This window comes from Seriola aureovittata, chromosome 20, assembly GCF_021018895.1.
Source record: "Seriola aureovittata isolate HTS-2021-v1 ecotype China chromosome 20, ASM2101889v1, whole genome shotgun sequence".
Lineage (NCBI taxonomy): Eukaryota > Metazoa > Chordata > Actinopteri > Carangiformes > Carangidae > Seriola > Seriola aureovittata.
The window spans coordinates 15,499,484-15,516,852 of NC_079383.1; the positions used below are offsets into that span (position 1 = coordinate 15,499,484).

At 41.9% G+C, this 17,369-nt stretch overlaps 4 protein-coding genes across 7 annotated transcripts in view; 1 reads left to right on the plus strand and 3 right to left on the minus strand.

Annotated features, from left to right (window-relative positions):
* si:ch211-285f17.1 (sickle tail protein homolog) overlaps positions 1 to 1,337 on the minus strand; it is a 108,978-nt gene extending 107,641 nt beyond the window's left edge. Inside the window, exon 1 of the mRNA XM_056363764.1 lies at positions 1,060 to 1,337. Coding sequence (XP_056219739.1) covers positions 1,060 to 1,129 — 70 coding nt within the window. The 5' untranslated portion in view covers positions 1,130 to 1,337. The remainder of the gene's footprint in view (positions 1 to 1,059) is intronic.
* Positions 1,338 to 3,114: 1,777 nt separating this feature from the next.
* LOC130160896 (OTU domain-containing protein 1) lies at positions 3,115 to 5,366 on the minus strand. The gene has a single exon (XM_056363675.1). The coding sequence runs from the start codon at positions 5,069 to 5,071 to the stop codon at positions 3,707 to 3,709; it is 1,365 nt and encodes a 454-aa protein (XP_056219650.1). The 5' UTR covers positions 5,072 to 5,366; the 3' UTR covers positions 3,115 to 3,706.
* Positions 5,367 to 7,240: 1,874 nt separating this feature from the next.
* Positions 7,241 to 12,813, plus strand: tgif1 (TGFB-induced factor homeobox 1). Its single transcript, XM_056365053.1, has 3 exons — positions 7,241 to 8,239; positions 10,104 to 10,333; positions 11,165 to 12,813. Exons 1-3 carry the CDS (start codon positions 8,224 to 8,226, stop codon positions 11,825 to 11,827), a joined length of 909 nt encoding a protein of 302 aa, XP_056221028.1. The 5' UTR covers positions 7,241 to 8,223; the 3' UTR covers positions 11,828 to 12,813.
* Positions 12,814 to 14,465: 1,652 nt separating this feature from the next.
* The window catches only part of dlgap1b (discs, large (Drosophila) homolog-associated protein 1b), an 88,842-nt gene continuing 85,938 nt past the window's right edge, over positions 14,466 to 17,369 (minus strand). For all 4 annotated transcript variants that reach the window (XM_056364456.1, XM_056364457.1, XM_056364455.1 and 1 more), the window contains one exon: positions 14,466 to 17,369. This exon is cut by the window's right edge and continues 45 nt beyond it. In XM_056364456.1, the coding sequence (XP_056220431.1) occupies positions 17,199 to 17,369 (171 nt within the window). In that variant the 3' untranslated portion in view covers positions 14,466 to 17,198.

Genomic DNA, 17,369 nt, shown 5'->3' on the forward strand with positions numbered 1-17,369 from the left:
TCACGTGTCCTGTCACTCAACCTGTCACCATGGAGATGAGCTCAGCTTGTGTGTGTCTCATGCTGTAGTGCATACACTGCAGCACATAGCAGCAGAGGCACGAGGCTGACACTTTAACACCTTGTATGCAATCAGACGCACATCTTTAAACAATCCACTAGAGAAATAAAAGAACAAAAGCCCTGAATACCTTGCTCCTATTTAATAGCTATTAATGTGATATGGTGTGACTGTTGGATGCAGGGAAAAGGCATCCCAAGGTGAGCATCACCTTACTACGACAGAGCACGAGAAGTGTTGCACTCATCGAAGAGACCTGAGGAGGAAAAAGTTAGCAGCAGCACGTAAAGGGCAACTGCCACTTCAGGTAAGTGTATTAAGTGGGGACTGAATGGGATCACACCACTGATGCCCATGCAAAGTGGATCTCAGGTTAAGGGTCAGCACAGCCTCCACAAACCAGTCATGCACGAGGAGCATTTACACGTGGAGTATCACCAGCAGCATGCAGTATGTGCTGCAGTGAAAATACTATGTCAGAAACAATTATCACATTTTCTCAAAAAGATAAGACAGCTAATAAAAAATTGCTTGGTAACAGGAAGACATAATGAGGAATAGCTATTTTTTTTAAAATCTACATTTAAGCAGCTGAGACTTTTTACCCCTGATTGCATGATAAGGATAAATTATTTTTGGCATATAATCATGTATTGTTAGGGTTACGGTGCACAGCTGTTTCCCATCATTAAAGACAGCTGAGGTTTTAAGTCTAATTACTTACAACATCTTGGCTACAATACACCATACATGAGAGAAAAGGGAAGAAAAACAACTGCATATACCAATGGGGATTCTTATGTGAAAGTAGCTTTAACTGTTTTTCTTCCTGTTGTATGACTATAGAACGATACTCAACATTACTGATATGATAAGACAAGCTAGACAAGTCAACCCCTTAAATAAGCCAAAGACAGTTGTTCACTTTTTTTTTTTTTCTTGTAGAGTTTCTGGTTAAAGATAAAAATGAAGGTCAGCAGAGATGATAATTTTTCTTACTGTGAAATTTGGGACTTCCTTTGTGGTCACTCGGAGGGAGGTCTGCGAACTGCACCCGGTGTCCCGACATGTCCGATACCACTTCTCAGGTCAAGCCACACGACTACCGACTGTGTTCTCGGTTCCTCCGGGTTGTTTCAAAGTATCTGGTAACTTCCGAGCACCGGGGCGGAACTGCGTCGAGGCGACTGCGACCCCGTCTGCGTGTGGCGCGTGGGAATCCTTCACAGGCGGCTACACTAAACCACGCGCACCGGTCGGGATCTGTCCGTCATTGACTTTCCCTCTGCTCCCGCTGTGTGCGCGCGCGTGTGCGTGTGCGTGTGTGTGTGTGTATGTATGTGTGTGTATGTGCTGACTGTGCCAGTACTGCGGTGAAGCAACCCGCTCAGTCCACTCTCACCTGCCCCCTGCCTAATAGTTTCATCCGAGACACACTGGAGCAGGAAGAGGCACTTTCCCTCCTCCCGCATTTAAAACAAAAAAAAAATTACAAACTTTCTATTTTTCCCCCCTAATGTCCACAGGACTGCAGAGTTACGTCATCACTGTAAAGCTTTCACGGGAGATGATGCACAATAACTCCCTAATAAAGTTTAAGTAGGAAGCTGCGCAAACATACAGATGTTGCATGGATTTGGCTTATTGTAAGACCACATGGAACATAAATTATCCAGTCAGGAAACTGAAACAGTCAAGTTGTCAACATTTAGTCTGTATCATAAATTCTTAGCTGGGAAATCGACTGAACAATTGATTCAAACTAAATAAAACGCACAATCCCTCATCATCTATTTGGCATGTAGCCTACTAATCCTGAACCATTTCACAGTTTAGTTTGTAGAAGTTAGACATCAATGCAGCCCATTTAACTCAATGCAGTATAGGTCCAATAATCCTACATTGCAATCAGTTTGAAAAAGGAAACTCATTCCTTTAATAATACAGTAACTTTGTCCAAGAGTATATGGGGGACTACACTGCCACCTAATGGAAGAAAGGTGCAACGTTAACTGTGGTCTGGCACCTGAGTCAGAAAAGGTGGGTGGACCGTGAGTAGCCCACCTCAATAAAATGCAATTCACTACAATTGGAAAAAAACACTGAATTCTGACACTCTTTTAAATTTGGGAAGCAAATATACAAAATGTCTCCATCAGCATATGGTGAAGCACATGAAGCGTGTATAACTTATTCGAATTCCACAAAAAAACTATAAGAAGGTTAAAGAATTCTTCAATGGAGCAGCTCACAACTCACAGACATGCAAACTGTGATATTATCTAGGCTCAAGGCAGATGTCAAAAATTGTGTTGGAGCTGTGTTTCTCTTCTTTTTTATATTTTTACATGACAATATTTTTTCTCAGATTCACAAAACCTGTGAAAAGATTTTAAAGTTAGATTGCACAAAAGGAGAACACTAGAAATATCACAACACAACAAAGAAAAACAGTGTGAAACTGTAGCTAAAGAGCCAGATTTCTGGGAACCAGAACTCACTCTTGGTGCAGCTGTCTCACATTTAAGTATGACTAAGCTGGTTGAGAGCAATGTGTTTTTTTTCTCCACATTAATTTGATTAAAAGGCAGAAACCAAACAGAATAAATCTATAAACTACAGTGACATTGTACTTCTGTGTGACACTGTAACAGTGCACCCTTCAGCTTTCAACTTCCACATAGCTTTGACACAGCACAGCTCCCTTGTGATCCGTGTCCTGAGACCACAGTCACTTAATACAGCGAGTTCTGCAGTCTGACCTGAATGGGAGGCTGCAGGCTCCAGGGTCACAGCATGTAATAAATTCCAAACATCACTTTTCACTTTAGGCCAGCAGGGGGTGGGGGATGAGTGCCGCACACATTACCTCATCCGGCCTGCTTTGATGCATTTTAATAGATGGATCCCATTACTGCTATGTACAAAGTTGAGCCTGTGATAACATAGCTGAGATTATCATTGTGATACTGAATAACAATTCCTGTGGGATTGTAGGAAAGGGACATCAAAGCAAGCAATGAGCATGTAACCTAAATATGAAATCATTGCAAATCAGGTTTCTTCCAAACTTTATTTTGAAATATCATGTCAAATTCCCAAAAAGAACTGTAATAATAGAAAAACAAATCCTTTAATTGTTCTCACAGACACAAATCTAACTCTCTGAACTAGTCTGATAGGACTTTTGTGCAAAAGAGAGTAGCTAGACAGATATTAAACAATGTAGCTAAGTGACAAAATGCAAACCAAGTCAGTTGGCATTTGAAAATATTTGGAGATTGCATAAAAAGCATAGGCATGATAGAAAAATAACTGGTCTGCCAATAAAGGCAAATAAATACTATAGACTCAAAAGCACTTACATGTACAGTAACAGTTTTAAAGTATTTCACTCATGTTAACATAACCCACACTATCAAGAAGAACAGGCTCACACACTTTCAAACACTTTCAGAGACAACTGCGACCAATTTTTCAATGTTTGCATATACAAAAACCCAAGTATGTGCACTGCACTTCCTTTCTCTCACAATATAAATCTTATAAAAATCATTTAAAGTATGCAGAAACCAAGCAGAGTAAAAAAAACAGTTCTGCACTCTATTGTAACAGTGAGCGTCCTTTAACTCCCAACATATTTCTTTCATGCAGATCCATTTTGCTCAATGTACATTTTGGATAATGAGGCTGCCATTGATTTCGCCAGTTCCTCATCTCTTTTCCTCTGCATCTGTGAGTGCCTGCACCAGTCTTCATACTCTGGGTTGGGGAGACACCTGTCCAAGAGGACGTCGTAGTGACCGTTGCTGAGCCAACTGAGCCACACAGCATGCTTGGAAGCATCCTCCTCCCCTAGATAGTGCACCATGGTGGAGACAGTGGGGCTCTCCAAGCTCCCCCCTGTTGTTAGGTGGATGTTGACATTCAACATCTGGCTCATGGCGAGAAGCTCGGGGTAGCCGGCCCAGGCTCCATCCTGCGCTGCGTTGATCAGGAACTCTCCTACATCCCCTTCGATGATGGGGTTGAACTCATCCAAGTGGTCAGCGATGTGGTGCACCGTCTGCTCCCTGAGCTCCCCGTGCCTCGCCTGGTCCCCGTACGTGGCTTTGCACACAGCTCTGTACAGGCAGTTGCCATCTGGAATAATGTGGTACCTGAATTTATTCCTCTCCTGGAGGTACTTGTTTTGTTTCTCCACTTCAGCCAGATACCGGGTGACTTTATCGTTGATATCCCCTCTCTCTTGGCATCTCTGTGGAGGGCACTCCTGCAGAACACTGAGCTCAAAGGCCTTTCTCTCATCTGACGCTGGAGCAGCTTTTCCACTGCTTATATCACCAAAATCTTCCTTTATGAGGTCTCCAGGCTGAGCTGCCCTGGGGGGGACTTGCTCCTCTTCATGTACTGAGGCCCATCCATTGCTTCTAAAGGGGGCATTAGTCACTGAAACCGCATCATCCTCACTTGAATTTCCCACCCACCTCTTGTATTCTTCTATTCTGGGTCCACAAACATTATTACTGGTGAAAAGCTTATCTTCAGCCAGCTCTGGGCAGTCAGGGAAAAGCTCATCTGTCCCATTTCTCAGATGATCTATGAAGTCAACTATCACATCAGAATCACAGTCATTACAGAGGATGCTTTCTCCATTATGCGAGTTAGGAGAGGCTGGTTTGGATTTGGACTCCCTCACGATATGGACAGGAACAGACCTCTCCACTCCATCCGGTCTGCGGATTAATATTTCAGCAGTCGACGTGAAGTAAATTGGCCTCATTGATGAAGCTTCGTAACATGAAAAGGCAGGCATGTTTGCGGAAGGAGCAGTCTCTCTCACCGGATCCCCGTTGGTCGTTGAAGTGTCCGGTTGAGTGAATCGCGGTTTATCGGGCTCAGAGGAACTTGAGGTTGTCCCGTTCAATCGTTCGGATCCGGTCGATAAAGTTATTGTAACTTTGCGCGACGACCTCGGGTAGTGTGTCAGCACACTGTTGTACAACTGCATTTTGAAAGAGTCCTTTATACTGAACGCTGCAGCCGGGCTGCTACGGAAAGATGACAACAACAGCTAAAAATACCCCGCATGTCATCAACAACAGCAAAGTTGTGGGGAACGTCTCCATGGTCCTGAGTCCTATTACCATTGACACAGAGACGGGTAGACGGTCCAGTTTAGCCTTCGTGCGTCATTTGCTGTTGGGGTGCCTCCCTAATTTTAGACTTCAAACTGTAACAAGACTCTGCCTGATTCAACAGTCAAGTCAGGCAGGATGAAGCCAAAGTCACTTCCTGTTATGTGCTTTCAAAATAAAATTATTTTAAAAAAATAACATTTACTACAATATCCTTTTTTAAATACCATGTACGTCAGTGAAAATAATATTACAATTTCTGATTAATTTAAGTTTTACTTACATTTTAAACACATCACTGTAGTCTATGCTGTAAATTTGGGTCCAGCTCATAATATATGCCATGCAGGAAAGTCATGGCATTTTACAGTCAAACCCCACTTGGAAGTTTTCATCAGCCAACTGCATTTTGAAGTCACATAATTAGTTAAATAGAAATCTTGAGGTTCAGCGTTCATGGCCTGATAAAAAGTGACAATTACCTAGGCCTATTTTATTTCGACAGCAAAATCTCCCTTTTCCGGTATCATTCTTGCTGTCTGTAAACTACTTGATGCAGCTCTCCCTTTTCATGTCCTCACTTATGCGCTGTTTGGCCACAAGTCGTCAAATGTACAGGATTTGATGTGTGATCACTTCTGTGATAACGTATCAAACAGTTGCGCGTCGAAGCAGGCGAATAACCTATTTTATATGCTTCTGGCAAACGTTTTACTCCTTATATTTCCTGAACAATTAAGTGCGACTAAAGTCACCAAAAAGTCAATGTGAACAATGGTGGAAGTATTATGCAAAGGAATTTAAACCCCCTTATTACGTAAAAAAAATGAACCAAATAAAAGCTCTCAACATTGGCAAAAACGTTTGATTGAACTTGTTCAGTTATTATTTTGAATTTTGTAAAATAAATAAATAATTTTCCACCAGTATTTCAAGACGCCTACCAAATAAAAAAATCACTACTGCGGCCACAAGCACTGGAATTACATTACTAATATCAAAAGTACTAAAATTATTGTTGTTATTATTAATATTATGTAACATATAGTAGCCTATATAAAAACGGAACAGGCTGATATTGACTAGGTGGCAACAGAAGGGTGCTGCTGCATTCTTAACTTGCTCCTACCTCTATTTTTAACACATTGTGTGACTGTTTCAGCTTGTCCGGTGTGAAACAGCCACACTACTTGTCTTTGCTAAGGATGTGAGCGCTCAATATAGACATTACCTCAGAGGAGTCCATTACAACTGCAGCTGTAAAGTAAACATGATGAAAAATCTAAAATAGTATTAACTTAGACTTATGGTATGTGGTGGGCTGCCAATTTGAATTTCTAATGATTTTGGCACTCTCCTCCAGGAAAATATTAGCCTACAACATGGGACCTTTAGGTGATGTTTGTAAATAATACTCCTGTGACAATTTATCATAAAATAGATTATATGGATGAGAAATTAAATATTACGGAGAAATGATATTTTCCTTGAGAGAAGGCTAACTACAGTTCAGCATCAGACAGAAGGTTAAAAGAAGCAGTGAGAGACAGAAAAGAAAAAACATTATTTTTTCTATTTCTCTTGAGCCCGTGTCACATTGCAGCACAACAACCACCAGAGGGAATCCTACGACCTCATGTTTGACATATGTTGCATTCACGTACAATACCATATGTACACACACGGAGGCGACATTTAGCTTCAGAGAGAGAAATAAACGCCTCTCTGGAACAAATGCATTCAAGAAAAAAAAGACGTTGCTACAGCAGCTGTCGCAAGGTTGTGCACGGCATACAAATGAAGGCATTGATCGTTTCCTTCGTCCTACTGTTGTCTTTAGTAACCTGAACTGGTGCACTAACCTGCAGCTTGTGCAAGGTTGGCTCAACATCCCCCTGTTGCACCAACGTATATACTGTACATTTTCCTCATTTCCTCGTTCGAGAAATGAGAGCAATAGTCCTTTACATAATGATGACACTGAAAAGGAAATGACATATTTACCACAACAAAAACAAGATTCAGACGACAGGGCTGCAACAGAATGAGCTACTGATTAGACAACGTGGGAGGGGAAAGGTGCAGTAATATAAACAGCATTTGCAGGTACAGTCACCACAATATGGGTCCCTTATTGTTAGACAATACTGTAGTGATATGATATGAATTTTAGAAAGCACAATAGGACCACAGAGGTTACTGTTAAAAAAGAACACTCACATACATTTGGAGCATTAAGAAAGGGCAATTAAATACCACACAATTATGCACGATGCCACATAAAAGTGAAACCTAAGGAGATAGAACAACAAAGAGCGATAAGGTAACCGAACTTATTTCTGAATACCACACAGACACACATAAGTCACAATCCGCAAAAAAAAAAAAAAAAAAGTATTGCGGGTAGCAATAATGTATGATGATTTGTCATTGTGGTTATTATTTGTGGAGGATGTATAACCACGAGGTCCGCAGTGCTCGACACCAGCCTGTTGTTGTTGTCATTCTGACTGCCCGCCTAAATCTACGCCTTCCTGCGGAGCATAATTTAATATAGCCACCAAATGTTGGTGTTTGTTTGGTTTTTGTTAAAAAGGGGTCTGCAGCAGATAAAGCTTAGCGACACTGGATCCATGTCAGTGGAACAAGCCATGCTGATGTCAGAGATTTTTCCTCTGCCCTCCACGGTGGGAGGATCTCTGTGCGTTGAGTCACGCAGCTGTCAAAGATAGCTGTCACCCAGTTTCAGGATCAAACACAGTCAATGAGAAAAGGGCTTTGAGTCGAAGGGACGCAGAGATCTCAGGTAACCCCCCCCCCCCTCAAGACTCCAAACAAGGACGACCAGAAGAGAGAAATAAAACCAAAAAAGGAGAAAAGAAACGAGTTTTGATGAATAAGGATTTTTCAAATATTCGGATACACACTGGGGATATCTGGAGGAAAGAAGAAAAACACTGCACTTACACACAAGACAATTTTCTTCTGCGCTTGACGAGGAAAAAGTGGGCATTTTCGGACGGATATGAAGACGAAAAAGGGTAGGTTGGATGCTTTTGAGACAAAATATGTCAAAATTAGTTTGGGTAAGCAGAGACAACGTATACAACGAGCATTAGAGCGATTTCCCTCATATGCAAACCATGCAGTCTATTGTTTCCTTTCCAGACATGACAGGGGGCTTTTTCTGCCATGTGCTGGCGCGATGTCAAAAGTCGATATAGCTAGCTTTGACTATCATTTGTGGTTTTTCATGATAGGTTTTATTCAAGTTTTGACACCATAACACACGACTGTGTAGCCATGTGTTGTTTTTCTTGTCACGGTGTAATTAGGCTAACTTTAAAGCTCACATAAAAACGTCAAATTGAATCAAACGACGCTTCCAGTGGGTTTGAAAAGAAGCTAATTTAAGTGACGAAAGCTACATTTGTATCGAAGTTTGCGAAAAGCGACGAAACAAGTAAAAGTTTGGCTACTATTGTGAGTTGGAGAGTTTGAAATGCTACATTTTTACAGCGTGCAAGCTTTAAAAATCGACATGTTGTATCTTCATAACCGTCTACCTCGGACAGAAACACCGTACGCACCTTTAAAGAGTATCTAAATCCAAATGTAGGCTAATGTTCATCCTGACCTCATTGTGGGAAGTTGCTGTTGCCTTGTTACATTCATGGACCTCGTGGTGCAGCGCGCACACACACAATAGAAAAGCCTTACAAGTTGTATAAACTTACAAAACCAGTGTCTTCATGGGGTTAAAACACTTTTTCTGGCCACTCTGTTGAACAGTGATATTTCGGAGGGACTGAAGTTAATGGCGAAGTCGCAGTTTGCGTGTAGAAACTTTTGAATTGCATACAAAGAACCACGCAGCCCCGGATTCTTTTGTTTAGTCTGGAGACGCTGATTTGCAACAGGTCTCCCCTCCCCCTTCTCCTCTCTCCAGCCTACGTAATTACCTCATCCTGTTGGCCGCTCAGACTTGGGAACTTTCTTATTCCTATCCCACTAGTTTGCCCCAGGGCAGACTGCATAGGGTTGTGCATTAAATATTCCCAGATTTTTGTTTCTGCATTATCTTAATGGCGCCTGGGCTGCCTGCATAATACCCTGCTGGTATTCATGTGTGAAGAAAAAAAAGTGACCTACCATCACATAAGCAACTGTAAAAATCAGTTTCTTTATTCTCCAGAGGAAGCTCAAATATCCATGTGTGGTGTCACTTAAACCATACTGTCTATGACATTTAATATCGTAATCAGCTGCAAACACACTAATAGCAGACAGAAATCTGATCAAAGTACAGTTTATAAGCTGGGTTATTTTCCCTGGGCAACAGTCTTGACATTAAGAGAATTTCAAAGGCCCAAATCCTGTTTGATCAAGATTGACTTTGATTAGACTGAAAAAGCTGTATTAAAAAAGATAGCAACTCTGTAATCCTTGTAAACACTCGGCTTCTGTTCTTCAAAACAAAACCTCCCTTTATACAGTGATTGTTCTTGTGGTCAGCCTGGTCTACTCTACTTATCCAAGCATGTAAGGTGTGCTCTCAGTCTGTGCAGCAGACCTGGCTTGTATTTGTCTAGGCAGGTTTTATAACTGACACAGCATCAGACCAGCCTTTGTGACGTCGCCCCCTCCAACCCTCCCTCGCTCCCTCCTCCTCCCCCTCCTCCTCACTCCCTCCCTCTCTCGCTCCTTATATGAATCACATGGCTGAACTTGACAGCTTGCTTCTGACACATCAGCTGCCTGCCAGACAGCTTGCGTTTGGTAAACGGCTGCGGCAGAGTGCCTGGGTGACTGACAGCAGGGTGGCTGGCATAAGACGATAACATATTCTTCTTTGTCCTGTTCTCATACGCTTTCTTTTTCTCTCACTTGTGCTTGCTTGCGCAGGTTTGATGATGCTGTCGGGGAGTGAGACGGATGATGAGGACAGCGTGGACGCCCCCCTGGATCTGTCGTCCAGCACGGGGAGCAACGGGAAGAGGAAACGGCGAGGGAATCTGCCCAAAGAGTCAGTTCAGATCCTCAGGGACTGGTTGTACGAGCACCGTTACAACGCTTACCCCTCTGAACAGGAGAAAGCCCTCCTGTCCAAGCAGACTCAGCTCTCCACACTGCAGGTATGGACGCAGATATGACAGAAACGATAAGATTACTTAAGCCTTCACTAGCAGTAAATCCTTATAGTGTAAATAGACCACTGTAAAAAGTCAAGAGGAAGCAAGTGTCAGCTTGACTGAGTCATTTCCTGTCTAGATGGCAAACAAAACATGACACACAAACAGTGAATTGAAGGTCATCCAAACCAGCTTGATGTTGCAACATTAAAGTCTATGAGACAACGTGAGTAAACTCACTCCCTGTGTGCTGTGGGCTTGGCTGAGGCACTCGAACAGGAATTTCCCTCCCTCCAGCCCCTTTCCATCCCAGCTGTCTGGGAACAATGCAGAGTCATTTACATAGTTGGAACTACAAGGCTCCCAGAGCCAGTTACGACTAGCCTGGAGAACTGAGGGAAAAAAGAAGAAAGATGACCATGATTACTGCTGTGACAAAAGAGATTAGTTTCTATTGAAAACAATTTTAAATACAAGATTAAGAAGTCCAAACTAGGCTTTTGGATGAAAGTTAATGTTTAGCTTCTCATAGTTTGAGCTGTGATCATTAGTACAAATCTTAGAGGTCTGGTTTTTCATTTATGCACTGCTGAAATGATAAACAGGAAATGTTAATGGTGTGAAATACTGTACATTGTCTGTGGTGTGAAATCTCATCGTGTGATGGGTGGTGTTTACCCTTTCATCGTGATCCCTCTATTGAAAACACAGGTGCAAACTGCACCTGGGGACAAGTGTACCAGCAGATTTTCCTTTAAATTGCAAGGCAGAACATAAGTGAGCCATGTGATGCAGCTTTCTCACAGCACAGATTTTTGTTGTTGTCCTTTCCAGGTGTGCAACTGGTTCATTAATGCACGGCGGCGACTTCTCCCAGAGATGCTGAGGAAAGATGGCAAAGATCCCAACCAGTTTACCATATCGAGGAAAGGTAGCAAGGCTGGCGACAGCTTCTCTGACAGCTCCCAGTCCCCGAAACACAGCAGTCCTGCAGCCGGTACAGAGGAGAGCTACGACAAACGTGTTCTCCACCCCTCCAGCTTCGAACCTGCCATGCCTGGTGTCCTGAGGAAGGCAGTGTCCCCCTCCATACCCTCTCCGACCTCCACGTCCCCCTCTCCAGGGCTCATTCCCACCCGCCCCTCTGTCATCTGTCACACCACTGTCACCGCAGCAATGCAGGCCAGCCCGACAGCCTCCCACCCTTCTGTGCCAGGAATGAACTGCGACAGGGCAGCTGAGCTGTTGCAGTCTGCACAGGCGCTGCTCAGGTGCCAGGAAGAAGGGCCAGGCATCCAGCCGCTCCCCACCACTACCACCATCCTCGGCAGCACCAGCATGGAGGGCAACCTGAGCCCCCGCAGCGGGCTGTTCAACACCCCTCCCCCCACCCCTCCAGACCTCACACAAGACTTCAGCGGCTTTCAGCTCCTGGTGGATGTGGCCCTAAAACGGGCTGCAGAGATGGAGCTGCAAGCCAAACAGCTGGTCTCCTAAAGGGAGTAAGTGACAGAAGAAGAAAAGGAGGCAATAGAGACTGACTTTGTGTCTCAACTATGGAACTCCTCTGAGTTCAGTGACTTGTCTGCACGCAACAGAGAACAAATCCACATGAAAGCCTGATCATTTCTATTTTTGGTATACCAATCAAATTGATGAGGATGTTTTTTTTATTGAAAAAAAAAAACTATTGAGGTGCCTTGGCTGTAAGTTTATTCATTTCATATACATGCTTATGTATCTACATGTGTATCTTATTTGCACACAGGGACCAAAAATGTTATCAGAGAAATGCTGCCTGTCTAACGTCTTTCCATTATACTGTATATCATTTTAGAGAACGGAGCAAAAGCTAGAATCAGCCCTCCTTCACAGACCAGTCAGACAGACTGGTTGCATTCACACACGTTTACTGTTTTACATTTCAAAGATCAGTTCATAATTGGTCTGCCTCGTTTGCACACTAAAGGCAGAGGAAGGTCATCTCAGTGTCTTAAACATACTTTGCTCTTGGCATCTATGACAAACTTATTCACTACTGTAGTAAATGTTATGTGTTTTCATGAGTATGAGTATAGTTTTGATTTTGTAATTTACTTTTACTTTTAGGTATTTTAAAAGAAAAAACTTCTATGCTTTTTTTTTTTTTTTTTTTTTTTTTTACTCTTTCTCCCACCAAGGGATATTTCAGATGACCAATGTAGCAGGTTCTTAGTCTGAGCCTTCATCCCATCACTCAGCGATAACGACGGCCAGTGGACTGGAAAATTAAACACTACAGATGTCTTTTCTGCATTTGCTGTTTTACGACCTGACAAAGACAGCATTTTTTGAAATCACCAAAAAACATTTTCATGTATAATAGGACCATGTGTATAGTTAATGTGACATGATGCCCAATGATGTGATTTCTTTTCATACTGTGCAATGTTTGTGGCAAATAGGGGTCACATGGGATTCAAATAAAGTTTTGTTTTTCTACATCTAAGAATCAATCGTTTTTATTTTCCCTCATGCGGATCACTCAGATGACTTAAATCTAACAAGCATTTACATAGACTGTATTTTCATGAATCCCATCAAACTTTGTTGAAGATTACTGATTTATCCTGTAAGGATCAGAAGAGTGAATTGAGTCAGAATGTTCAGTAAATAAAGGGCGCGAGTACAGGAGGACAGAAATAGGTTGGCGTTCATGTCTTTCCACAGGCTACCGTTAGGCATTCAGAAACATTCCTGTGTGTGTAAGAGAGGTTTACAACAGCTCCTGCCAATTAGCATAATCCTGCATAAATTAACACGGGCAAACAGCAGACGTCAACAGTTTCTTGCCAACAGGGTTTTATGTGTGTCTGCGTCTCAATAGAGTCAATGTAAGGCAGCTTGCAAGTGAGTATGCTGCCTCGTTCAAGGCTAGGCGGACAGCTGTTCCCTTCTGGTCCTGCTACAATCCTAAAGCTTCTCTATCGGTCTCAATAGGATTTGTTGTCTGTATTTGCTGAGGCAGCCACCCTTTCATTTATTACATGTTCTCTATAGCTCAAAACAAACTATTTTTCTGATTTAAGAGGAATAAAATCTGTCTATTTTTTTTTTATTTATTTAAAATTACTTCCAACAATTAATACGTGTACAAATGGGAGCAGAGGTGGAATGTAACTGAGTATTTTCATTTCATGCCACTTATACTTCTACTCTGATACATTTCAGGGGAAAATATTTTACATTTCACTCCAGTACATTTATTTCACAGCTATATATATATGTGTATATATAGCTGTAGCTATATATATATATATATAAAACATCAGCTGCCTCTTGACCAACTACAGCAATAAAATGCTACTTGAACATGAAGCACGTGTAATACTAAATGTATAACACGGATATATTTTGTAAATTTTGCTGTCATATTTTTAATTGAGTGATGTTTGTAAAGCAACTTTTACTTCTACTGCAGTATATCTACATTGTGGTATGGCTCCAAGAGAAAGGTCGTGAATGTTTCTTCTACCACAGGTTAGGACAGTTGCTTATCAAAAAGGTGATATCAATCGACTGTGGCTGGAGCGTTGCCCCAGAAGGCTTGCCCCTGCAGGTTGCCCCTGCAGGCTGTTAACAAATGTTCAGAATGCATTTGGAGTTTTCCACCTTTTGTCAGATGTTGCCTGTCAAAAGTGACAGCTCTGGTGGTGGAGGTTGGGTCCAATGAGGAGGATGTAATCACTAATAAGGGTTTAAACGGACTTCCTTGCGCTCAGTGGGCAGTTGTGGCCCACCATGGTAGGCCATGTGAAGGGTACACTGACCCAGGGACCCAGGGCCAGGCCTTATACAAAGCTGAAACCTACCTCTGCAACCCCCTCTTTCACCCCCCACCCACCCCTGAACTCTGGCCACTGAGGTCAGCATGCCTCCCCTCAGCACGACTGATGTGTGAATGACAAATCACCAGAAGCTGCACGTACAGGAGCGTCGAGGCCAAGCCAAGGCCAGAAATGCTGTCTAATTATGGGGACCCGCCCCTGCGGAAGGGAAATGCCCTAAAAACACACCATGCTGGCCTTGTAATCTGTTTAATTACATTCCGATTGAAAACACATGTGGAGACAAGAAAGAAATGAACACAACAAGATTATGGCAATGATATTTTTTTAATGCTGATAAGAACTCATACACGTGCCATAACATCAACAGTGTAATAACATTAATTACAAAATGTATATCTGCTTAATATGTTATTTGATCAGGTTTTTTAAGCTTACATTTACATAGGGAAACATTCATTTATGTACAAATGTTTATTTGAATGTTTTTCTCTTAATATAACTACATCACAAGCTTCAGAATTGCCAGGATTGCTGGAGTGTCTTTTGAGTTTAGCAATTTACCACAATCCAACATTCTGGTTTCTAACTCCCTGCTATACCAGGAGTATTATATTGATATGTTAATATAATAAACATAAATAAGAAGTCAATCATTTGACAGACAGTTTAATTCAAATACAAGTTCCAAAGTAAAAAAAATCTAAAATTAGCTTCATCTACATAAAATGGCATTAAGTTTGAACTATTGTTACTTTTATGCACCTTCCCTAAAATTTATATCGACCAACGAAAGGAAATACAAATCATACTGTACGGTTTACTTCATCACTTGAGTTCCTTCACAAACAAACGCCTCTCAATGAAATCTTCAGGTAGCGTTCAATAGGGACAAATAGCAGGAATATAGCTTTACCTATTGTTGTCCAATGGCACAAAAGTGTCAGATCAATAAAAAGAATTGGACTAACACACCCTATTCTGTAATCTAAACAAGTATGTGATGGTAAACCAGCTCAGGATTGTCTCCATAGTCAAGCAGCAGACAGAAAATACCTTGTTTCACTGAAGTAAGTAGGGCTGAGATGTCCAACAGGAACATCATTCAAAAGATGGCATGGACACTAGTTCCTTTATTTAAGAACATGGCCTATCTTGGTGACTGGGGTTATATACAGTGAGAGACAAAGCCATGGGTCGCATACAGTCACATGAAGTCAGTCACACTCACTCTCTCCCTCCCTCCCTCAGTCACACACACGCACACGCACACACACACACAGACACACTTCTTCCCCTGAGACTGCTGTTGTGCTCAACTATCATATTAGAAATTAAGGCTGATCACTGAAACAGAAAAGACAAAAAAAGGTGCCTGTCATGCTAAACAAACATAAAACATAAACACAGTATAAGGGCCTTGTTGTCAGTGCATAATAATAATCACAATGTCAATAAACAGTCATTGTTCTTCTAATCAATAAATTAAACATGAATACAAAATATTAGAAATTGGATTTTTTTTGTATGACCTTCAAATAATTGCTTCATTTGGAGGCAGAGATAGTGCACACACAGTGAGGAGAAAATAGTCCCTTTTCAGTCCATTAGTCTCAATACTGTCAATAAACCTCTCTTGTCTAAAAATGACATAATAAAATAGAGTACAACTACCAGTATTGTACCAAATATCAGTATTTTAGCTTAGTCTGTAACACCGAAGAGCTTGAATGCAACATGAGAAAGGATTAAACCTGTTAAAAAAAAAAAAAAAAAGACAAAAGTATCGGTTACCTTGTGTCAGCATGCATGTCATGTTATTATATGTCCTTTATACAAACACGTTTTGCTCAGTTTCAAATGAAACAAGATGGGTGGTGTGTTTACAGGTTGTTGATACTGCTACCTTAATAATCAGTTACAACTGGGACCGTCCAGCCCCAGAAAAATAGGAAGCACTTCTTGAAATGAACATCTGAATCAAAACACACATAGACGCACACGAGCGCGCACACACACCCACGCACACATGCACGCACGCACGCACACACTTACTTACACACACACACACACACACACACACACACACACACACACACACACACACACACACACACACACACACACACACACACACACACACACACACACACACACACACACACACTTACTCTCACTCACACACACAGATTAGGTTTGTGGCATTTTAAAACAGCGACTCTGTCAGTGAAAGGTAGTCTCATAATTCGCTCCTGGCACAAAAGCCACTTTGCCTCACAAGGAGGAGCAAAATCTGACTTGACTCTTGACCTTTCCTCCTGCCACTGAAAAGACCTATTTGCAGACAGATGGCAAAATGTGTCACTAACTGACACTATAATTTCCCTGTCTACTTTTTATACCATTCGGTTCTAATGTTCAACCTCTTTTTATTTCAGAATTAGATCATGGGATTTTGGTAAAAATATAAAAGTAATATGAACGTAATCAATATATCAAATATGATTTAATAGGTCTGATATCCATTTGATTTGATGTATTTTATCTGATCTGCTCAGAGTACATCTCTCATAAGTTTGTGTGTATTTGCATGTATATACAAACACACACTCCACATGCCCATGCATGCTCCATCCAAGTTTTCCTGTAATTCTCAGCTCCTGAAACATATTAACGTGAAGCATTACAGCTGTGCTACACCAGGCTTACTTTTGTAATATCAGGTCACTTAAAAAAGGGATTTATAAGAGACTTCTTTGGGAGTGAAGGGGGCGGGTGATGGTACAGAGGAAAAAGGGAGTGCTACATCAAAGCTGGGAAAAGGAAATGAGGAAAGGGGGGCAGATAAATAAATAAATAAATACTGTAAATGTACATTTCTTGTTCAAACAACCTCCATCGTGACTGACCCCACAGTGATCTGAGAAGTCTGCAAAACATATGATTATGTAATGTTAGCACCTTGGCCGTACCATTCAGTGCTATTGTGTGTATGGGGACGGTGTATTGGGCATGTGTGTAGGTACATATATCTGTGTGTCTCATAGTCTGGTCTGAGCCTCGGGGATATAGATCTCGATACTGTCTGCGCTCTCTGTAGCAGAGCTCTGCCGAACCGACGCGGCACGTTTGGCAGCTAGCAGGCGTTTGCGAGCCTCCAGACGCTGGCGCTCAGAGCTCTCCAGCGAGCGGTCCCTAGCCAGGGGAGGGTG

Excerpts from the sequence above, each read along its gene's own strand:
- LOC130160896 (XM_056363675.1), bottom strand. The coding sequence starts at position 5,071 with ATGCAGTTGTACAACAGTGTGCTGACACACTACCCGAGGTCGTCGCGC.
- tgif1 (XM_056365053.1), top strand. Across the intron at positions 10,334-11,164 it reads CTCAGCTCTCCACACTGCAG|GTGTGCAACTGGTTCATTAA; the intron begins GTATGGACGCAG and ends TGTCCTTTCCAG.